Source organism: Chanos chanos, chromosome 10 (assembly GCF_902362185.1).
Source record: "Chanos chanos chromosome 10, fChaCha1.1, whole genome shotgun sequence".
NCBI classification, from domain to species: Eukaryota; Metazoa; Chordata; class Actinopteri; order Gonorynchiformes; family Chanidae; genus Chanos; species Chanos chanos.
This window is the reverse complement of record NC_044504.1, coordinates 14,176,724-14,198,264: the sequence shown is the minus strand read 5'-3', so window position 1 is coordinate 14,198,264 and position 21,541 is coordinate 14,176,724. Positions and strand designations below refer to the sequence as shown.

Genomic DNA, 21,541 nt, shown 5'->3' with positions numbered 1-21,541 from the left:
AATGCCTTTAGGTTGTGTCCTTCAGCAGTTATGAATGAGGAGAAAGTGTATTATTTTTGGATGAGGAGGAAGTGAAGAACTAGTGTACAATGGGCTGTGGCTAAAGATCACTGTTCTGATGCAAAGAACCCATTTTATTGTGTGTGTGTGTGTGTGTGTGTGTGTGTGTGTGAGAGAGAGAGAGAGAGAGAGAGAGAAAGAGAGAGAGAGAGAGAGAGAGAGAGAGAGAGAGAGAAGACTATGCAAGAGAGTGTGTGTACGTTACTGTTTCTGTCTTTCTCTCATTACTGGTTAACATGACTTTGATGTTATTTTTTAATGCTTTGGCAGTGTTGTGAACGAACAGACACGCCAATAAAGAACATCCAACTGAATGTAGAGAGGGAGAGAGAAAAAGAAAAAGAAAAGAGAAATTGTGGTGTGTCATGTTGAGCTACTTTCTTGCGTTGCTTATGACTGTGTTGCTTTAGTCTTTGAAATAATATATGGAGGGCCTCAGGCGTAGAGAGCTGTTCTTGATGTGAGAAGAAAGGAATCTTTCTGATATCACTGAAGCCTGTCTCTCTTAGCCCCTTCAAAAGCACAGTCACAGCACGAGCTTCTGCAGCTCTGCTACAAACTCTACAGCTCCATCAGGACAGGACAAGGAGAGAGACGAATCAAAAGTGAGAGAGACAGAGTGAGGGAAGGAGAGAATTGTGTTATACTGAGGTAGATAGGTAGTGAGAGGGGCAGTTACAGTCAGACAATGATGTAAAAGTCCAAAAAGAAATGTGGAGTACAAAACAAGGGGGAAAAAAAAGATGTGCAGACACTCATTTTTTTTAACAAATAATTTATAATAGCACAATTTTTATCATGAACCCATCATACATTCAGAATACAACAAATAAATCAATAAATAAAAATACAAAGAAATGAATAACATAAGCTATCACAAATCCTCAAAGTCAGGCTATGTGTAACATGTTAGTCATAATGAAACTGCACATTTGCCAAGTGTCTGCACTGAGATTTTTTTTTTTTTTTTTTTATTACTGCTTGGTTGATATGAGCCATTGATAATTCTGGAGCAGCCATCTTATACAGTAATAAACAGTCTATTTAACAGTCTATTTACTGAAAGTAGCCCAAAAAAGACTCTATGCAAAACCATAACTTTACTGTTGTGACCCACAGTAGTCAGTGTGAAAAAAATATATTAAGTGTTATGAAGGGATTTCAATTTACCAAGGGGGAAATGTGGAGTTTCCCTTTCTGATAACGGGCCTTTAGAGTCAAGGGTCAAAGGTAAGGCAGGAGCCAGACATATATTCCAGACATATATTCTGTGAAAGCCAGACATATGTTCAGTGAAAACCTGACATATATTCAGAACTACTCAGTTACATGAGTGTCTCATGCCTTTTTAAGCTGTTTCTCCTCTGGCAAAGAAAAAGAGGGCTTATGCAACCAGTATCATACCCAATATGTAAATGCATGCACAAGGGTAAGTGGAAGCACAAAGTCTAATCTGTTACCTACATATGGGCTATTCATAATACTTATAGTATAATGCTCACAATTACCTAAATACTTATGACATTATAATATGATCAAGTAGCAATGAAGGGGACCAAGCCATTCTCTCTCTCTCTCTCTCTCTCTCTCTCTCTCACACACACACACACACACACACACACACACACACACAAACAGTATCATCCTACTGCTAAAATGAAGGGAAATAAACATCTTTGAACAGTAGGTTTCAGAGAATATGAAATAACAACATTGCTCAACACAATATGTTTACCCATTCCTCCCTGACCTCCAGCCTTATTGACAGCATTGCAGCTAGACTCCTATTAGAGTCTATCACCGTCAAACTAAATGCCTGTGTTACTGACTGACTGCTGTGTAATAGTGCACAAGATCCAGCTTTTGGGTGAAGCAGGTGATTTTCTCTCTCTGCCTGGTTGCCACCCCAGTCTCCATGGAGAGAAACTGCTCTGGGTTCTTGTCTTGTCCCCGAGAGGTGTAATTATATTTGGCACTACAGGTGTTATTATCATCTCAGACGACCAGGAGATGCTGATGGAAAAATCATCTGGGCCTTTTTTCATAGTGGGGCTGAAAAGTATTTGGCTTATAACATGAAACCAGACACCTTCTCAGATATGATTCCACTCTAGCCTGCCAGTCATTGTTCTTTTTTTATTTCCTGACACTGTTTGGAGACAGTCAGACTAACGGGATCTACAGCATGTTGTCTAATTTGCATTAATCTACATTATGCTCAATCTTGATCAGAAAGTTTTGGACTGAAATGTCGCTACTGCTTAGAAAAATGAACTTCTGAGATGAGAGTTTCAGCTTGATCTGGCTTTTTGCCTTCTTGGTTTTTAAACCCTTCCAAAACATGCAGTACTCTGATCAAAGCTAAATATACAACAATGAATAGGTCTGCGAAAGAATAAGTGGGTGGATGGAGGACGACTTCACACTTGTACTATGTTTTGCCAAAGTGCGTTTCCTACATGGACTTTAAAAGAACCAAAAGAGGCTGGGTTAAATTTAAGCCTGTTTATATCTAGGCTGTCATGTATTTGCACATATCCCTGTGTCCACAAGAACAAAAAATCCAACTCTAATCCATGGGATTTTTTTTTTTCTACTCACACTCTCTCTGGGCCTCTATGTGCCTCTCACTTTGAATCCTGCCTGCTGATGCTAATTCAAACAAATGAGCATCTCTTTCCATTTGTTGAAAAATGACTGAGCCAAGATATTTTTTCAGCAGGGTCTGACAGGGAGGTGGTGGTAGAGGCCCACCAATCAAACTCTGTAATCCATGCGCGTAATTTACCACAGCCTGATTTACATAGCGTGATATTTCTCATACAACACATTTATGTCATATCTTTATCTTCTGCACAATCGATATGTCATGCAAAAGGGCATAGAAACCAGGAACATATAGGTGTGAAGCTTGTATTTGTTTTTACATGCCAACACCAGGGAAAGAGAATGGGTTAAAGAAATGAAGGTGGCTTTAGAGAATTTCTATATTTTTTTGTGCAATTTAACATATTTATGTATTTGTTTTTTGTTTGTTTGTTTGCCTTTTATGCCCCACTTTCTCCCCAACTTAGCTGTAGCAAACTGTATTCCCATTCCCCATCACTTGAAATTCTCCTGTGCTACATGTGGAGTCGCCAGCTGCTTCTTATCACCAGACCATGGGGGACTTCCAGGATGTCTTGATACATGCTCCCCAGATGCATCTGGCACTAATCTGTCACCTCTGACCAATCAATGGGAGTGGCTACTGAAGCGACAAGGAGACGATCCCCTGGCAGCTTCACAGCCATGAACACTGCCAATTGTGTTTGGGGGACACCCGGCCAATCCAGAAGCACCACCACGAACCCATGTCAATACGGTGGCAGGATTGTCTTGCGGGACTAAACTGTCATTCATGACCTGTGTTGTTAGACGAAACTGATGCAATGCAAAGACCTAGCACATTGGTTGGGTATCCATCATAAATTTTGTTTAAATATGCTAGGCTCCACCATAGACAGACATTGTATGAGTGTGAGCATGCATAAGTGAATGCATGTGTGTGCATATATTTTGCTAGTCTGACCTTTTTCCAAATGAGAATTTGGACACTTATGGTTAAAGGGTCGAAGGGATCAATTCATGCAAGGAATGGACACATGGAAGACTGTGCTGAGAGGTGATGCCTGAAACATTTCTCTCCATCATCATCATCATCATCATCATCATCTATGCTCCACTGTTCTGCATTGTATAGTTGTCTTACTCCTAAATTATCAACTTGCCACTGCAGACAATGAAGAAAATCAGCTGTCCACCTATGCCTCCACCTGTAAGACAAAGGCAAAGACTCAAGCTATAGAGTCTCCATCAAACTTCTGAAAATTTCAATCTGAGGTTAGATGGATTAAATAAATTCAGATGAAGATTCAGATAGGGTCTCATTACATACAGTCTTGTTAACAAATCCCTTGGGATGAACCACAATCATGTTTCAACTATTAAGAGATGAAGCAAAGTTAAGCTGCAAATCTTGAAAAGCTAATATTTAAGTGTTGTTCAAAACAGATATATATTAACAGTAACATTAGCAGTAAAGTTCTGAACATTTTGTCAGTGATTTTGCTAGCTTACTAGCAGATGTTACCCAGTGGCAGGGGTACCTAAACTTGCTGCCTTGTTAAGCCAAAGATGTAATGAGGAAGCAAGCTGCAGGCCAAAATAAATAGCTTAGTGGGTTAGAGCCCCACATCAGGAGCCAGAGGGTTGCTGGTATGACACTTAGGGATGTTGACTAAGTACAGAGAGACTTCTGGTTCTAATGTCCCTGACCTTCCTCAAGCTGCTGCTATTGTGCCCTTAAGCAAGGCACTTAACTGTAAATTGCTCCAGGGGTGCTGCAATGGTGTTTTAAAATGCTATCAGCCTAACCCTAACCCTAGCATGTTGCCTACATCAGAGCTTCAATTCTGCAGCCATGAAAAAGTTTAAAAAGAAAAAAAATGTGAGGTCTGCCTGAACCAAAAGTGTCAATTTTAATGATCAAGAAAATGAGGTATAAATATTTTAATAAAAAAAAAAGTATGTATATATACACACACACACACACACACACACATATATATATATATATATATATATATATATATATATATATATATATATATATATATATATATATATAATTTATGTATTTATACCTCATTTTGTTGATCATTAAAACTGACACTTTTGGTTCAGGCAGACCTCACATTATTTGTGATGTCCTGCATCATATTTTTCAATCTGACTTTTTTCAAGGCCACTTTTTCTGTAATATACAATGGTTTCACAACCTAAACCCCAATCCCTCTGCACTGACAAACCTTAATAATCCATTTCTTTTAAAGAATGCATTAGTAATGTTTGTCAGTGCAGAGTGTGCTTGTCTTTTTTGTGAGAAGTCTTTGATGATGTGGTAGCATGTTTCCCGAAATCAGACTGCCGATACTGTATGTTTTAATCACAGTAAAAGTTTGATTGCAGAATAGGTACACCACTATGGCTCTCATTAATTAAGAAAAAAAATAGTAATATTGAAGCAAATAACAGTAAAGTGATGTTTTATAGAACAGGCTACCCTTTTGATATCACTTGTTGTTGCCTAGCATTAGCGATATTTCTGTATCTGTAGCTTATTTAAAACTACTTCTTGAAGCTGCAAATGTACACATAACGCTATGCTGTTGGACGAGGGTAATGAAATCATGGATTTATACATGGGTCGTTTGTATTTTTCACATAATGGAGGTCTTGACTGGAAAAATTAGACAGACCAAATGAAAAGCAGTCGACTGTGGTCCATAGACCACGAACTGAGAAGACTTGCTATATAGCTTCCACTGAAAACTCACAAAAGGTAGTCTAACAACATACAAACAAACAAACAAACAAACAAAGACAGAAAATGACTGTTAACTACTCAGCACAAACCGAATCTTAGCTAACTTCACCAAGCACACAGACCTGGCTGCCACTTAATTGACTATTTTTATGATAAAATATGATCCAACGATTTTTGCATTAGGAAGTTATTATCTTGTTTCCTCTGTCACAACCCACTGATTCCAAACCTGTACGCGAACACACAGCATTCCTTGGAGCAAACTCGGGTGTGCCATAAAATTTTGTTAAATTTTATGAAAATCAGTTTGTGCATGCATGCATGTGCACTGGTGTAGATTTTACAAAAACTGAAAATCTCCTTCCAGCCACCTGATCAAAGCTGGCAACCATGACATTAATTTTATAATTTTGTTAAATAGTGTAGGACTAATTGATTTTTAACTATCCTGACACTTGTTAATGTAGCATCTGTGTCAAGTCTAAGTTGCAAACAGGCAAATCCAAGTCAAATGTCAAGTAAATCATTTGAGATAAAAGTGTAACTTGAGGATGAGACTCTTGCTTGAGTCACCAACTCTCATATGAGGTGGGAGGAGTTATGTTTTGGAGGAAAGTGTGAACTAATGAATTCTTAATTAAACTGAGAACAGTGAATAAGATCTCTGCGCAGCTGGATAAACTGCCTGAGGTGGCGTTTGAGGATGCAGTCTCAGCATTGACTACAGTTATCTATGAATCTAAAATGAGCACATCTCTGTGTGTGTGTGTGTGTGTGTGTGTGTGTGTGTGTGTGAGTGTGTGTGTGAGTGCGCGTGTCCGTGTGTTTGTGTGTGTTAGTGATTGTATTTGTGCAACCCTTGTTCTCTAAAGTGAAAGCTGATGTCTGATAATAAACAGAACGACTTGTTGAGCATGACTGAGTGCTTTGGTAATGGTTTCCAATCAGTGGAGGTCTGTATTGTTAGATTACTGGAAGCTCCTGCTGGGCACAGTTTCACATCTCTCAGCCTCATACCAAATGCTTCCACAATGGAGTGCCACATCAAGAGCTGTTTATTACTGCATCCAACTGCAAGACTCATGAGCAGGAACACAAACACTCAACAGCCGATGTTCCTCACACGTTCATGCAATGCACATACAAACACGCAGACACATATACATAGAGATACACACAAAATGTATAACAAAGCCTGCATGCTTGCATTCAAACCATTACACACACACACACACACACACACACACACACACACACACAAACATTAAACAGAGATCTGTCTCTGTATAAATAATGCTTTCTCTTCTCTTTCACAAACAAATTTAACCAGTTACTGTACACACACACAAATCAAAATTCAAGCTCCATGTGAGCTAAGCAGATAAATCAAGAGGCAAGCGCATGACTGGTACAATCAATAAGAGCGATGCTAGATGCCTGACCAATGTACAGCTCACCTAATTTGTCAGACCTAGTTGGAGTAATACATAAAGCAGTACTTTAATGAAAAACTTAAGGGCTTAGACTAATGCGCTGAGATATACATATGAGTGGGGATTCTGGCAGATGAGCTGGAGCAGATGGATGAAGTGGTCTTAATGGATATAATGGGTTCAATAACAGAAGAATTGGCAGCTGACCTGTGTGACAGCAAGAGAATCATTCGCTTGTTTGTTTTTAGCTCTGTTGTGTTTTTTTTTTTTTTTTTTACTTTGTTTGAGGGAAAATTCAGAAAGCAGAAATATGATGAGACTACTCATGAGGTGGACTGAAGGCCATCAGAACTGAAATCACCATAGTGACAGATGGAAGACTGGCTGTTATGACCCTGGGTCATAAATGTGTATTATTTTGTGTGCTGTTGTTTTTCTCCCCCTGCCTGTGTGTGGTGCTGTTTCCTCCCCTGTCTGTTGTGTTTTCCCCGTATGTCTCTTTAATGTCTTACTCCGCAGGTGGCGATCGAGGATTGGCCCACGGTTGACGGCGCCGGTTTTAAAAGACGCGCCATCCAGATGCCGGTTGCCTCTCGTTTTGTCCTGGCCACTTTGTCCGTGTCCGTTCGTTGTGATTTGATAATTCGTTGTGCTTTGCTAATTCGTTGTGTGTGTTTCAGAGAGATTCGTTGTATCGTTTGTAAAACTTTATTTGTGTGTATGTGATTTTCGTTGTTGTAAAATAGTTGTAAATATTTTTCGTGTTAACTGTTCGGGTAGTGGTAGGGGGTGTGAAGCCATTTTTGTTGGATCTTCTTTTCTCTTGTTTTTCGTTAGGGAGTCAGGGAAGGTTTCTATATTTTCTTTTCTCTTATTTTCGGGAAATAGGTTATTTAGTTTGTAAAATATAGATTGTTTTGTTTGTTGTTTTGGCCGCGCTCACCCCCGAAGCTTTTTACTACCACTTCTGTAAGTAAATCACTTTTTGGATTATAATTCGTGGGCACGGGTCATCACTGGGTACAGGAAAAGGGGGGGGGTCACTTTTGTTATGCTCAGTACCCCTAGGCTGGGCATAACACTGGCATAAGTGTCCACTCCTGAGTCTGTTGGTAATGTCTAGCTGAGAATCTGGTCACTTTGTTATTGTATTTGTCTACTGAGAAAGGTCTTGGCTGAATGCACAACGGAAGAGACAAGAAATTGGCAGTTTGCTAAGATTCTCTTTTCACTCCATAATACTTTGCTATGTGCTGTATTTCTGAAAAATAATAACACACACTTCTGTTTCCTCTTGTTTGGTCATTCAAACTCAGCTGCATTTATGCAAGAGTCATATAAATTATTTATTAACATGTAATAAACATTTTCCTTCAGGGATTAATTTGTTTTATAAATATTAGTATACTTTACGTGTTAATGAAATCCATTATGAAGACATTACCACTGACCAGATGGTAATCAAATTATATTATCGTGCAACATAAGCTGTAGATAGGGCATAAGTTATGTATGTGTCATAATCAACATTACCTACAAATTCAATACTCGGAAACAGTGAGGTTAATATGAAAGACAGAGTGAGATCTATGGATGTACAGTGTGTGTCCAGGGTTGATAAAGGTGCTCATTTAACAGTCTTAATGTTATTTCACACTGGTATTTATGCCAGTGTAAAACGCATATCGCACAGTCCTTGGAGAGGCAGACATGTAAAATTGCAGAGAGAGAGAAAGAGAAAGAATGAGAGAGAGAGAGAGAGAGAGAGAGAGAGTGCTTTTGGTCCCTGGTGGAGTTATTACCTAGTTATTTCATGTTAATGTGGCTCAATTGGATGATACCCACGCTCGGTAGGGTACTATTCTTAAAAATGAGATTCCCATAGGAACCATCAGCTACCTACCTGAGGCTCCTCTGTGGCTCCATATTCCTTTTTACGATAAATGGCTCCATTTGGCATTTTTTCTGGCCACAAATCCATGACTGCAAGTTAATTCACATAGCCCATAGGTAGGATGGCTGGAACAGCACTGACTAATTTATGTATTAATTCTTTTTCGTTACAACTACAAAGTAAGCACCTTCTGAGTCTTTCATGTGTGTGTGTGTGTGTGTGTGTGTGTGTGTCGGGGGGGGGGGGGGGGGGGGGGGGGGGATGCAGCGGTGGCTGTCAGATTGCTGTGTGCCTTTTCAAAGCTAGTTTGGGGCACTGCCTTCTCTCTGAAAGCACTTTCATGTTCTGTTCAGTCTGTGATCACTGTATGCTTAGACACACACACACACACACACATACAAACACATATGCACACACATTCACAGTCTAACTGACAACCACCTAGAGTTATTTTGTATCTGGAGCCTTTTTTTTTTAATCAGTGGATTGTTCGGCATCAGTTTAGCAAATGAAGCAGTTCTTGTTTTACACTTCACTGATCTGTTAGGCTTGATTATTGTTCCTAGCTGCAGAATTATAAAAAAATTCATCTGACCAGTACAGTCAAGTCTAAGACACAGGATTGTGTATTGGCAAAGCAATGAAGCATTTAACAAAAGTTATCACAGGGAATCTTTCACCCTGTGTTTCTTGGTTATAAAGTTTCTGCTCTCCAACTTTGAGCCCTTGGATCAATGTGCAGGAGAAGTCGGACTTCACTGTGAGACCCTGATCTTTGTATAATCAGTGCAGGACCTAAACGAGCCAGCATATTACCTATTGATTTTTTCTCTCTTCTGTCCAGAAAAAAAGGCAAACTGAAATGAGCTTTTCCCCGACCTTACCATCTCCCCACGTCCAATCTGAGCTCAAGCTCATATAATATGAGCCAAATGGGCAGACTGACTGGCATTGCAATGCTCCATGGCATCTTTCACTTTATTTGAAAAAGTGGTGACGCTCCCTTCCATCAGGAATGCCGATAATCAACACCACTAAATCCATCAGCTACATCAAGCAGGGACTGTTACCATTGCTGCAAGTGCTTCTCTTCCACTTTAAATCACCTTTAAAGATTTCCTCATACCACAGTGTGTCATACTTTTGAAAGAGCAGCATGTGTAAAAAGCCTTTTCTTGTTTGTTTGTTTTTTTTTTTTTTTTTTCGTTTTTTTTTGTTTTGTTTTGTTTTGTTTTTTAACTGACCTGCAAATTGAGGGGGGTGTGGGGGGTGGATAAGATACACAAGTATACTTCCAAACTATGGCTGTACATATGAAACAGTTATCAGTGTAATCGGTTTCCACGTACCATTCCTCTTACAATAGCTTTTTGTTCTGACGTATTCTGGACTGTTTGATGGCCTCTTTTCATGTTTATGTTTTCAGCTCTGCACTGTGCTAAAGGCATGATGTTTGTTCATTGTGCATTTGCTGTGCAGATACAGATGTGTGCATTACTGCAAAGGGCTCCAGGTCTTAAAGGTTTAGGTTATGGTAGAATTAAACCCTATGTCAGTCTGTCTCTCATTGCTGAAAATGCGTATTTGTGAAATAACCTTTAATGAGGCAATTTGGGCAATTATCATAATTTAACATTATGAACACCAGTAGGAGGTTGTAAACACAAGAAGCAGATAGGAAAGGTATAATCACATGCCAAACAAAGATTAACTGTCTTATTATGGAATAGAGATGTCTAAAAAAATTTAAAATGAAAAGAAAAAAAAATACACTCTCAGAGCTGAGAGATCAAAGGGTCATTCACTTTCATGGATTAAGCTTCATTTACTCCTAAACTTAACCTGTATTCAGTTGTGAAAAGTGCAGCAATATTACCGCCCCAGGTAATAACTGGACTGCCCAGTTATGAATCTTTGGATCTGTCTTACACAAGGTAAGACCTGACAATTCATTTCTGTCCTCTGTGGGGGATATGAGTCTGAGAGCTCTAAATCAAGCATCATTTATGCAATCTATTTGAGTCCTACTGCACTTTCAAGAGGACATCCTGGGCTTTCTTGTGATGTCACAGTTGTAGGCGTGTGGCGAACAGAGCACATGGACTTTCTTTTCAAAATGGTGGGCATCGCACCTTCCACACATGGCAACAAGGGAGGTAAGTGGTAAATTTTTTGCAGATATTATGTTTCTGTTGCTAATAATCAAATTATTTCTTCAGTATAAGAGTCTTAACTTTAAATTAGTAAGACTTCAGAAATACAGTACAGTAATTTTAGCCATTTCAAAACACAACTCAATGTCCTTTGTAGTGGACAGCAGGACTTACCACCTCTTGTTTTTAACCAATTTCCCTTCTTCAGGAAGCAGAGGGCTGAGTGAGGCAGAAAGGATTTTACTCAGAATTGTGGAAGGGGAGTCAGACTTATAGCTGTCAGGAGATGAGGTAGAGGACGGCCAGACAGTAGAGTAGGAAGGTGAAAGCTCAGAAGAGGACATATCAGCTTTTGAGGAACTTGAACAGGGACAAAGTGACAACACCCACTGTTCACCATGGATAAGAAGCAATGTGTAAGCAAGAGTTCTGAAGTTTATTGGTATTACAGTGTCTAGAAAAGGAAATGGGAGCCTTTTTAGTTGAATTTATACACACACACACACACACACACACACACACTTACACGTATAGTACACAATCAGTTAAAAGCTTGATTTGGCAAACTATTGACCCTGTTGATTCATAGGATTAATAATATATTTGCTAAAAGTTCATTAAACTATAACTGTCCTTTTTTTGTCACTTAAGTTTCAATCCTGTTGTGGAGGAGAATACTTTGCCGGACAGCGCTGGCCTCAACTACCGAGACAGGAGGCCCTCTGATTACTTCAAACAGTACACAGACGACCAGGTTTTTTTAAAAAAATGTCAAAGCACACAAACCATCGGGAGGTGCTCATCTCTGGAGACAGCCTTAAAACCACTCCAGAGGAGCTGAAAACCCTCTTTGGTGTATCTATGTACATGGCATGTCTCAGATACCCTGGGATCCAGATGTACTGGGCGGCAAAGACGAGGGTCCCAGTTATAGCCAATTCAATGAGTCGAGAGAGATTCTTCAAAATTTGGCAGTCCATCAAAATCACAAACGATCTTGATGTCTCTGATGGGGAGAAAAAGAATGGTGGCCTCTGGAAGGTGAGACCCCTCTTAAACAGAGTGCAACAAGGCTGCCTCAATATGTCGAGACCAGGGAAGGCCTATATAGATGAGCAAATGATTCCCTTCACAGGCCAGTGTCCTGTACGGCAGTTTGTGCCAGGGAGACCAAGTCCCACAGGGCTGGAAGCATTTGTGCTTGCCAGTCCCAAAGGTCTGGTGCTGGATTTTGAAGTTTACAAGGGCTGGAATATGTTCACTGACAAGCAACTGGGAATCGGAGGGAATGTAATCGCTCAGAATGCACGGTCTCTACCAAGAGGAACACACCTGTACTTTGACAGGTATTTCACCTCTGTCAAAGTACTGGATATGTTGAAAGCAAGTGGTCTCCTGGGAACAGGGACCATTATGAAAAATAGAATCCCTGCACTGTACAAGTAAAAGATGTCGGATGACACCAAGCTACAAAAACAAGGAAAAGGTACATCCGAAGTGATTGTTAGAAAACCATCAGAGGCTGCCATGAAGAAGTGGCAGGACAATAAGGCAGTTCTGATGGCCTCCAGTGTCCATGGAATAGAGCCCCAGGACAGCTGCATGAGATGGTCAGCGAAAGAGAAGTGCCATGTTGCTGTGCCTAGACCTGCTGTTGTGGCTGAGTACAACAAGTAGAGTTGATTAATGCGACCAAATGATCAGCTTTTACGTGAAGTCAAGCCGAACAAGAAAACATACCATCCGTATGGTCCTGCATTTCTTTGACCTGCCACAAACAGCTGGATTGAGTACAGGTCAGACCACCGGTTCTCTTGGAGACCAGAGAAGGAGAGGCTCCAGTATTTTGACTTCAAGCTGCTGCTGGCTGAAGAAGTGATTGCTCAGGCACAGGGTGGTTGAGGTCAACAGGTTGACAAGGTGGCCAGTGAGGATGATGAGATGAGTATTGATGATGAAGAGTACATTCCAACAAAGAAGAGTAGGCCCGTTAAACCACAGCCTAATAACGATGTCAAAAAATATGGGACACTCCATTTGCCAGAGGTGGTGGAGGCAGTACATGCATCATGGTGCAGGAGAAAAGGATGCAAAGGGAAAACATTTGTCGAGTGTTTTAAATTTAACACGATTTTGTGTGTTTCAAAGACAGAAAACTGCTTCCTGCCATACCATGCATGATCTGTTGTCAGTGCCGTGTGTGTCGTGAGCTAACAACCCAGCTTTAAATGACTATCAAGTGTGCAGAATGCAGTTTAAACAAAAAGCTCCACTATGAGATGTTATTTCTTAAAATTATGTTTTAGTGTTAAGATGTGTTTCCCTCATCTAACTGTTAATGTTCATGAAATGAAAAGAAATTTCCACAGAAATCCACATGAAGATGAATACAGTCGTTACATTACATCATTACATTCTGTGATCAAACAAGACCTGATGTCCACTACAAGGGACAGATGGTAAAAATAAATAAATAAATAAATAACATTTTGGGGGGGGGGGGGATGGTGTCACATGCTTCTTTCAACCACAATACTTAAGTTATCTAAAAAAATTCCAAATATCCAAATTCTTTCTTCTGGGTCTCAGGACTGTTTCTCATTGTGCATTGTGTGCATGAGGTGCCTGTGTGTATCCCTATGTATGTATATATGTATGTATGTATGTATGTGTGCATCTATCCATCTATCTATCAATCTATCTATCTATCTATCTATGGTACACCTCTACCTGATCTTACCCCATGAAAAACAAAACTCTGTTATTGCCTTTTCTTGACCAAAACATCACAGTACACAGCGTTGGCACTGCAATTCAAAAAGCATATGGAGTAGAGTACCTAAGTTCACTATGCAAACATCACTATTGTTTACACTATCATAGCTTCACAACTAGCTAACATTAGCAAAGAAATTATGCGCAAACTTTTTTGTACCCACACTAGCTTACATTAGGCGCTTTCGCACCGAACAGTTCTAGGGTCTAATTCGATAGGAACTACCCCCTGTGGAGCTTCCCCTAGAACTACATTCGTTCTAGGGCCTTTTTTCTGTTTGCTTTTGCACCGCCAGTAGGAACGCTGAAGTGACGTAAGCCGGCCGACGGTATAGCAGCTCAGAGCTGTTGTTTACGACTAACCAGGATAGCTGCACATTTTGAAGTACAAATTTAATGACTTTTAAGACCTTTTAAATACCTCCAAAAGGAAAAAAAAAGAACCATTACTGCGGCAAAAGAAACCGACAAACTAGACTACAGTATACACAATGAGTTTTATTGAATTTGAATGACAGAAATATTGATTGCACATTAGATAACCTATAACTGCCTTCTCATTAGCGAAAATAAAACTGTATGGCGATAGACCCAGTCCAATGGAACAAAAATAATTTCCCAATGCATCTGCCTGACGCTTGCTTGCAGCATCGTGTTTTTTTTTTCCTTTTTCCCCGCCGCAGCCCTCAAATCCTAAGCTGGAAAAACACATTCTTATTTTAGGTTAAAATGCGGATCACAGCCACACATGCGGACACACAAGCACCTACCGAAGCAGAGTGTACGCTACCTCTTCAATGTACAAATATACATTGGACGTTGCAAAATGGTCATTGTTGGGGGATATAAAATACCGGTAAAATAAAACATAAGAACTATGTGCCCCCTCCTACAATTCCAGACATTTTGAGACATGAATATCAAAAGCTAAATGAAATACGTTCTAAGACTTTATATTTTGCACGGATCTTTAAAAATGGCGGTTGCAATCATCGTATACCTGCGTCTGGACCAATGGCTGTACACCTACGTCACAAGGTTCCTATTGCGTTGCGAAAGTACCTACCCTGAAGTAGGAGCTAAAGAAGCCCCTCAAAACGGCGTTCTAAGAACTATGGTCGTTCTAAGAACTATGGTCGTTCTAAGTTCCAGCGGTGCGAACACGCGAAAAAGGGGGTACTTTCTCCAACAGTTCTAAGAACTATGGAAAAGTTCCTCCGGTGCGAAAGGGCCTATTAAAACTGCCAGGTCATGATCATAAAAGTCCACTTAAATATTTTAATTCATGCTCAAGGTCTTTGGAGGATTTCCAAATGCATAGGTCAACGTTCAACTGTACTTTAAATGTAAAACAATACAATACATTGTTGGAGAGGTTAAATCAGTAGTTATTTCTATTCGATTTCTATTTACTATATTTTCTACTATTTGTTATTAAAAGGATTCGGTGTAATCAAATGACTAGGTCTCAAATAGGTAAACATAAAAATCCATTTAACTCAATGCAGTGTTGTAAGACGTAAGCTAAATAGAAGTATGCAAGTAAACACTTAAGGGTTTCTAGGGAGAACAGTGTTACTTACATAAAATTTACATTTACATTTTGTTCAAAGCAACTTTCAATGGAGCATAGTGAATTTCAGTACACAACAGCTAGGACTGTAGGACCTCTAGGGACTGTATGCATTAAGAGCTTTAATGTGTGTGTGTGTGTGTGTGTACATGTATTCTTCTTTGTATGTAAGAGGGACAGGGAGAGAGATTGGCGATTGCTGTTATACTCTATTGCATTATGCAACCAATTGTCTTGGAATCTGCTCTGTGCATCTCTGCATACACAGAGGGTTGGCTCATTCAGTTTGACCCCATGTTATCAAGCAAGAAAGCTGTGACAAAAGTTATGATAAATACTCTCAGGAAGTAATATTCTTAATATTTATCACAGACAAGCTAAAAAAGATGAGGAAATTGGTTGCTCATCCTCTCTTGGCATTTGCCATAGCCAGTCTGTTTCAGAAGTGCTTTGTTCATCTTGACACAGCCTTTTGTTTTAGTGTCACAGAGCTGACAGGAGGTCAGAGGTCTCTGGAGACAACCACACAATCTTAAAACAAGCAAGACTGGAAGAGATAAAAATCAGGACTTGGTGCAAGACATGTTGTAGAGAACTTTGGCAACTATTTTAGATGATCAACTTAATGAACAAAACCACAAATGCGTTTGTAGCTGAGACAAGCACTCCAGATGTTATTGATTTTTGATTCTGGTAAATAGCCAGTAGCCAGTTTCAAAAAAAAAAAAAAAAAAAAGGAAGAAGATCTTGCATTCATTTCGTTGTTGAACCACTGCACTTAGACACTGTTTTTACACATTATATGGAGTCTGGCTGAAGCAGTGAGTGTAGTAGATTTGAACTAATCTCTCATGATTCTTCATGGATTGAAGTCATACAGGGCCTGGAGCCATGTTGTGCCAAGTTTGCTTTACCCCACATAACTTTCATTATCCTACATCTTGTCACAAGTAAGAGGAAGCACACACAGACACACACACACACAGACACACACACACACACACACACACAAACAAACACAAACAAACTCACTCAGACTTAAATTAAGTGAGAACACTTCATAGTTTATTTAAAAAAAAATATTATGATTGTAGCTAAATAATTTAGATAGATTCCATTCAGTGTTACTCTCATTTGAATTGTATGCTTTTGCCACCCATCCTGGTAAACAGCAAAATTCGATTAACACATAAGTCAGACTGTTTTTTCTTATAGAGGTTAATAAATATTTAGTGGCCTCAAAACAAGATTTAGTGAACATTGAAATTGTAGTGTAATTCAGAGTAGAAAGAAAGAAAGAAAGAAAGAAAGAAAGAAAGAAAGAAAGAAAGAAAGAAAGAAAAGAAATTAAAATGTCAAGACCCATGAAAGCAAATATGCTGTTAATCTGAAGGCAGGAAAAAAAGTATTGTCCTTTTAAGAGGATTTGAAGAAAATACACTTAAATTGTTTATTTCTCCACCAGTCTTGCAACAAGAATCTATTATCTCAGTGAATGCTTGCAAACACTAGGACTGATTCAGTATTCTGTTCAGTAAATGCTCTGTGTTGATTGAATTTGTAATGGTGCAGGAGAACGTGGAGATGCATGGTTTTTTAGTGTTTATTTTGGGCCTGTCTATAATTTCACATGCAAATTTTTTCTAACAGCTGTCGGCTCAGGAGAAAAAAAAAACAAAACAAAAAAAACAATGCAGTTTTCTTTCAAACCTGTGGTAAATCCAGCAGTATGTTACAGGGACCGACGATTCCAACTCTTATAGGCAGTCAGTCATTAAAATCCGAATGGCTAAAACTTTGATTATATTTAAAGACAGTTGCCTTCAGATCTATACAAGAACTGTTTTTATTTCAGTATAATGGTAGAAATACAACAAAAGTAGTAACTCTTGAAGGTCTACCATTTTCCTTTAGAAATGAATACACAGGGTCTGGTATGATCTTTTTCAGTTCACGCTTTTAACCCTCACTGTGTATTTGCAGATTTGATGGGCAGAGTCTTCCATTTTCAGAGCCAGTTTAATTACTGCAGCCTCTGCTTTATGGTTTTAGTGGTGTTTAGCATTCATCTTTAGAGATGACAGCTTGTGAAATCAGCTGAGGTTAATGTGCAGTGTTCTGAATTTCTAGTGCTTCTTCAAATGCTAGGACAAGAGAAGGCGTTTGTGCCATTAATGTCAGTCAACTGAAATAACGCAAGTTTGGTCTTCTGTGGATGTGCCCTAAAAATAGTATAAACAGTTTCTTGGCGACAGATCATTTTAAATTGCTTTAATAAATGTTGCATTACATTTCATATAACCTCCTCTAAGCAGACATAATAATACCCGATGTCAGTTTTACAGGTGTGGGGTAGTGCTATTAGCAAATGCATATTGTAATATACCGATGCTTTATTTAATTTTTATAATTCATTTAATTAATTTGTTTTTGACATGTATAATGCTTGACGGCAGAGCACTTGTCCTAACACCGTGAATCAGGGCAGAATTGTTGGGAAAGTGTGTGGACAGTGGGAGGGAGAGGTTTTTGGAAAGATTTCTTGCAGCTAAATTGTCTAGAGTCCCTGTGTGTATTATGAATCATGCAAATAAGGAAAAAAGAGCCTGTCAGTTTTCTGGACTGCTAAGCTAAGCAAATCTACTAAAGCCTTCTCTTTCCCCCTGTGACTGGCAGGCAAAAAGACCACCTTTAAGAGAGAATAATGCGAATGAAAAAGTCGTTTTTGGAATTGGTGCAAGTGGAGCTGCAATACTGACAAATTGCTTCTTTTCTGTATACTGCTTATACCTACAGTGTTTTAATTTAGCCATTCTTATTCCTCACAATTTATTCCTTTATCTTTTCATTTCACTTACTTTGTCAACTGCTTTTTGACTGAGAAAGGTGAAAAAAGTTGAGAACTTGGAGGAATTAATCTGCATTGAGTCTAAATTTACTTGAGCTATGGAGTATTCAAAACTTTTGCCAGATTTCACGATTAAATAAAAAAAAAAAAAAAAAAAAAAGGACTAAGAAGACTGGGGGGGGGGGGGGGGGGGGGATGAAGAGTTGAACCAGCAGTAAAAACAAGAATATGAGAGGGGAAAATAATAAACAAAAACATTCTCTCCATTTTTTTTTTTTTACACAGGCATAAGAAGAAGGCTTGGTAAACAGTAAACACATAGGAGAAGCTATCCCACATAACCCACAGTGTATTTCAACACCTCTCCTATCATATTCATATCAAATTTTTATTCTCTTTTATAGCATTCCTCCAGAAAGATGCCACTACAGACATCTGCTGCAGTAGTTCAAAAGTGGCAATAAATGTCTTAATCCAAAATACTGTAGCAACTATTCGTAACTGATTTTTGAACAATGCCTGAGCTTCTGCGGTAAACAGAAGGAAAATGTATTTCTGAAAGAAATCATCACTTGAAACAGACACTTTATGAATAGTAATAATAATAATAAAAATCTTACAGTAAAGGTTGTTTTAGAGATTAACATGTTCTCAAAAAGAAAATCTTTGTGATCTTTTGACCTTTTCTTCTTACTCTTTCCCATTTTCTGAAAACGTCCTGCATTTATTAACGAGGTTAATAAATGCAACAAACAGGATCAGGTGAGGGGTGGAAACACACATGGAAGAGGAGCACAAGACACTTCAAACTAAAAGTCCAAGGATGAGGTGCAGGCTGTGACAAAAATGTAGGGTTTTCATAAATTTCCGCTCTAATTTACTGGTACCAAAACCTGGAAAAGAGAGCAGTTAGAAGTTAAGTGTGTTGAACAATTTTTAATTGCAAAGATTTCACAATTGCACAGATTTCAGACTTGTGGCATGGATTAAAAAAAAAATTGCTGTGGTAAGATACAATTTAATATTCAGCAGGGAACTAATGGACAACTTTACAGAAGCATAGTCATAAGTTTCCCCGAATATCTGTTCCACTAAGCAGATAGTGGCCAACTGAAACAGGAATCTGGTGTAAAGGACAAGACCTAGGCAAATTAATATTATAATGAATGTAACAAGCTAGGACACTAGAATCTACTAGATTTGCAATGGTTATATAAACTATATTTTATGGAAGTTAGGGTCGTAATCTTAAACAATTTTGACAACAAGCCTTAACTAGACGAGAGAAAAGTCCAAACAACTAATCAAATTATCATTAATTTGAGAAATAAAATATCAAATGGTAAAAGTACAATAATAGCTGTAATAACTAAATGACAAACCTACCAAAATGGTGGAGGGCTAAACACATGGAGTGTCACAAAACTAAACACGAAGTTGGTTGGAAACTTGGTGACAACTGCTTCACAAAGATTTAACACTTAGCATTTTAGAAAGTCAGTTACAACTTTCTGCTGGTTACAATTTTCTCTTCAGACAAAACCTGTAATGCGTTGGCAAGTTCATTTATACCCTTCTGAGCATTTGAAAAAATAACATGATGTCAGAGATCAATTCAGCAAATGAGGATCAAATAGCTGAGATTCTAAAGGATTAAAACAGGAATTTACGCTTTTACAAAAAGATGAAAGAAGTGTGTGTGGGTGGGGGTGGGGGGTGGCAAGTCGGCAATTGTGCACAATGATACAAACACCAAATTCTTGTGTACCCACAAGATGAAGGGACAAGAATGGCCAAGACTATACTCATGTAAGGTAATCAAACAGTCCTTGGATGTACCACAGATCCCCTGAACATTCCTCCGATAAAAATGTACTTCATTCACTCAAGAGCTATGCCCCACCTGTTTTTGGCGACGTCTCCTGTTATGTTTCCTAATCTGCATTTAATTTTTATTTATTTATTTATTTATTTATTTATTTATTTTTACATCATGTATCTTACATGGGTATATTTCTTCAGTCTCCTTTGGTTGTTTGGATGACTTGGATCTTACATGGCCATGAGCTCTCGGGACTGTTCCCAACACTTTATGATATCCTTGGCTGTATCAGTGAGTACTGTGATTTAGTTAAGGTCTTATCCAAGCTTACAGGTAACAAGAGAATCATATATATGTATGTATTTTTCACCCGTGAAATAAGGTGTATTCAAACATTCTGACATTTGCTTTTGTGGGTGGAAGTGTTATGTCTCAGGATGATTATTTCTTTGCATGTGTATGCGTAGGCATGTGCTTTTTCTTTTAGCACTCCAGGTCGCCAGATTACGATGAGAGTGTTGTTATCGGTTGGTCGCTGGGAGGAAATCCCCAATAAAAGAGCTCAGCTTCAGTTACACACCTGCCTCCTTCTTCTTTTCCGCTGTCACATAGACCTATGAAATACAGACTGCGTATGGGTTAGGTGTCCGTGATTTAAAAGAAAATAAAATCTGTTCTGTGTTCATATTCTTCATGAATACATTTTGTTCATTCACTGGAAAACTGTAGGGGATTGGATGCCTTTTTATCTAATTGCATTTATGTTTAGTGTTTATGTTTAGACAGTTTGATTGTCATTTCTTTTTGGGTGGTTAATTATAATACTTCCCCACCCCAGTAATTAGCATGGTTTTGTTTGTTTTTGTGGTATTTTACCTTCTCTGAAGTTATGTATGTTTCCCTGAGAGTTGTTTGTATGCATATATGTTTCCCTATGAGTTTCAAACAAAACGCTTACATTATTATACAAACTTTCTGCGGTGTGCGTACCTCTGGTGGCAGAGCTGGAGGGGAATGTCCACCTTTATTTTCGTGCGGCTCTAGCCCCAGACAGGGCTGAGATAATAAAAATCCATTATAATAAGATTTTCTTCATTTTAAAGAGAATAAAGATTATAAATAATTTGAAGACTTGCAACTACTTTTTCTTTTTCTCTGTGTCATGTCAGGGCGGTTTGTTGTAGTGAATGGCTCGGCAATAGGAGGTCCTTGGATCCTGAGTCCGTGGCTTCATGGAGCTCGACGGCCCTGTGGACTGGACATCACTGTGTTCCTGCATCCTAGGCAGACTGGACGTTACACAGTTTGGCTCATCGAGAGAGACAAACCACCCCTAGCTATTCTCACCACTGAACCTCCCCACATCTCAGGGTGAGTTTTCTGCCAATGTCTGCCAACCTCCGTCACATCTTTGAAATTTCTGCCATTATAAATTTCTTTCGATAAAAAGACATAACACAACACTGTTGTAAAATTATTGTAACCTTGATACGAAATGGTATTACCGATGAATCAAAGTACTTATGCTAGAATAGACCAACTCTTGACCAACATGGGAAGCACTGATTCATTTAAGTTTAGATGTAGGGAATGCAACTGGGCACTGTGTCAGCAG

At 38.9% G+C, this 21,541-nt stretch overlaps 1 protein-coding gene across 1 annotated transcript in view; it reads left to right on the top strand.

Annotated features, from left to right (window-relative positions):
* Positions 1–21,541, top strand: part of alk (ALK receptor tyrosine kinase) — a 252,098-nt gene that overhangs the window by 130,607 nt on the left and 99,950 nt on the right. The window contains exon 5 of the mRNA XM_030786739.1: positions 21,096–21,297. Within this exon, the coding sequence (XP_030642599.1) occupies positions 21,096–21,297 (202 nt within the window). The remainder of the gene's footprint in view (positions 1–21,095; positions 21,298–21,541) is intronic.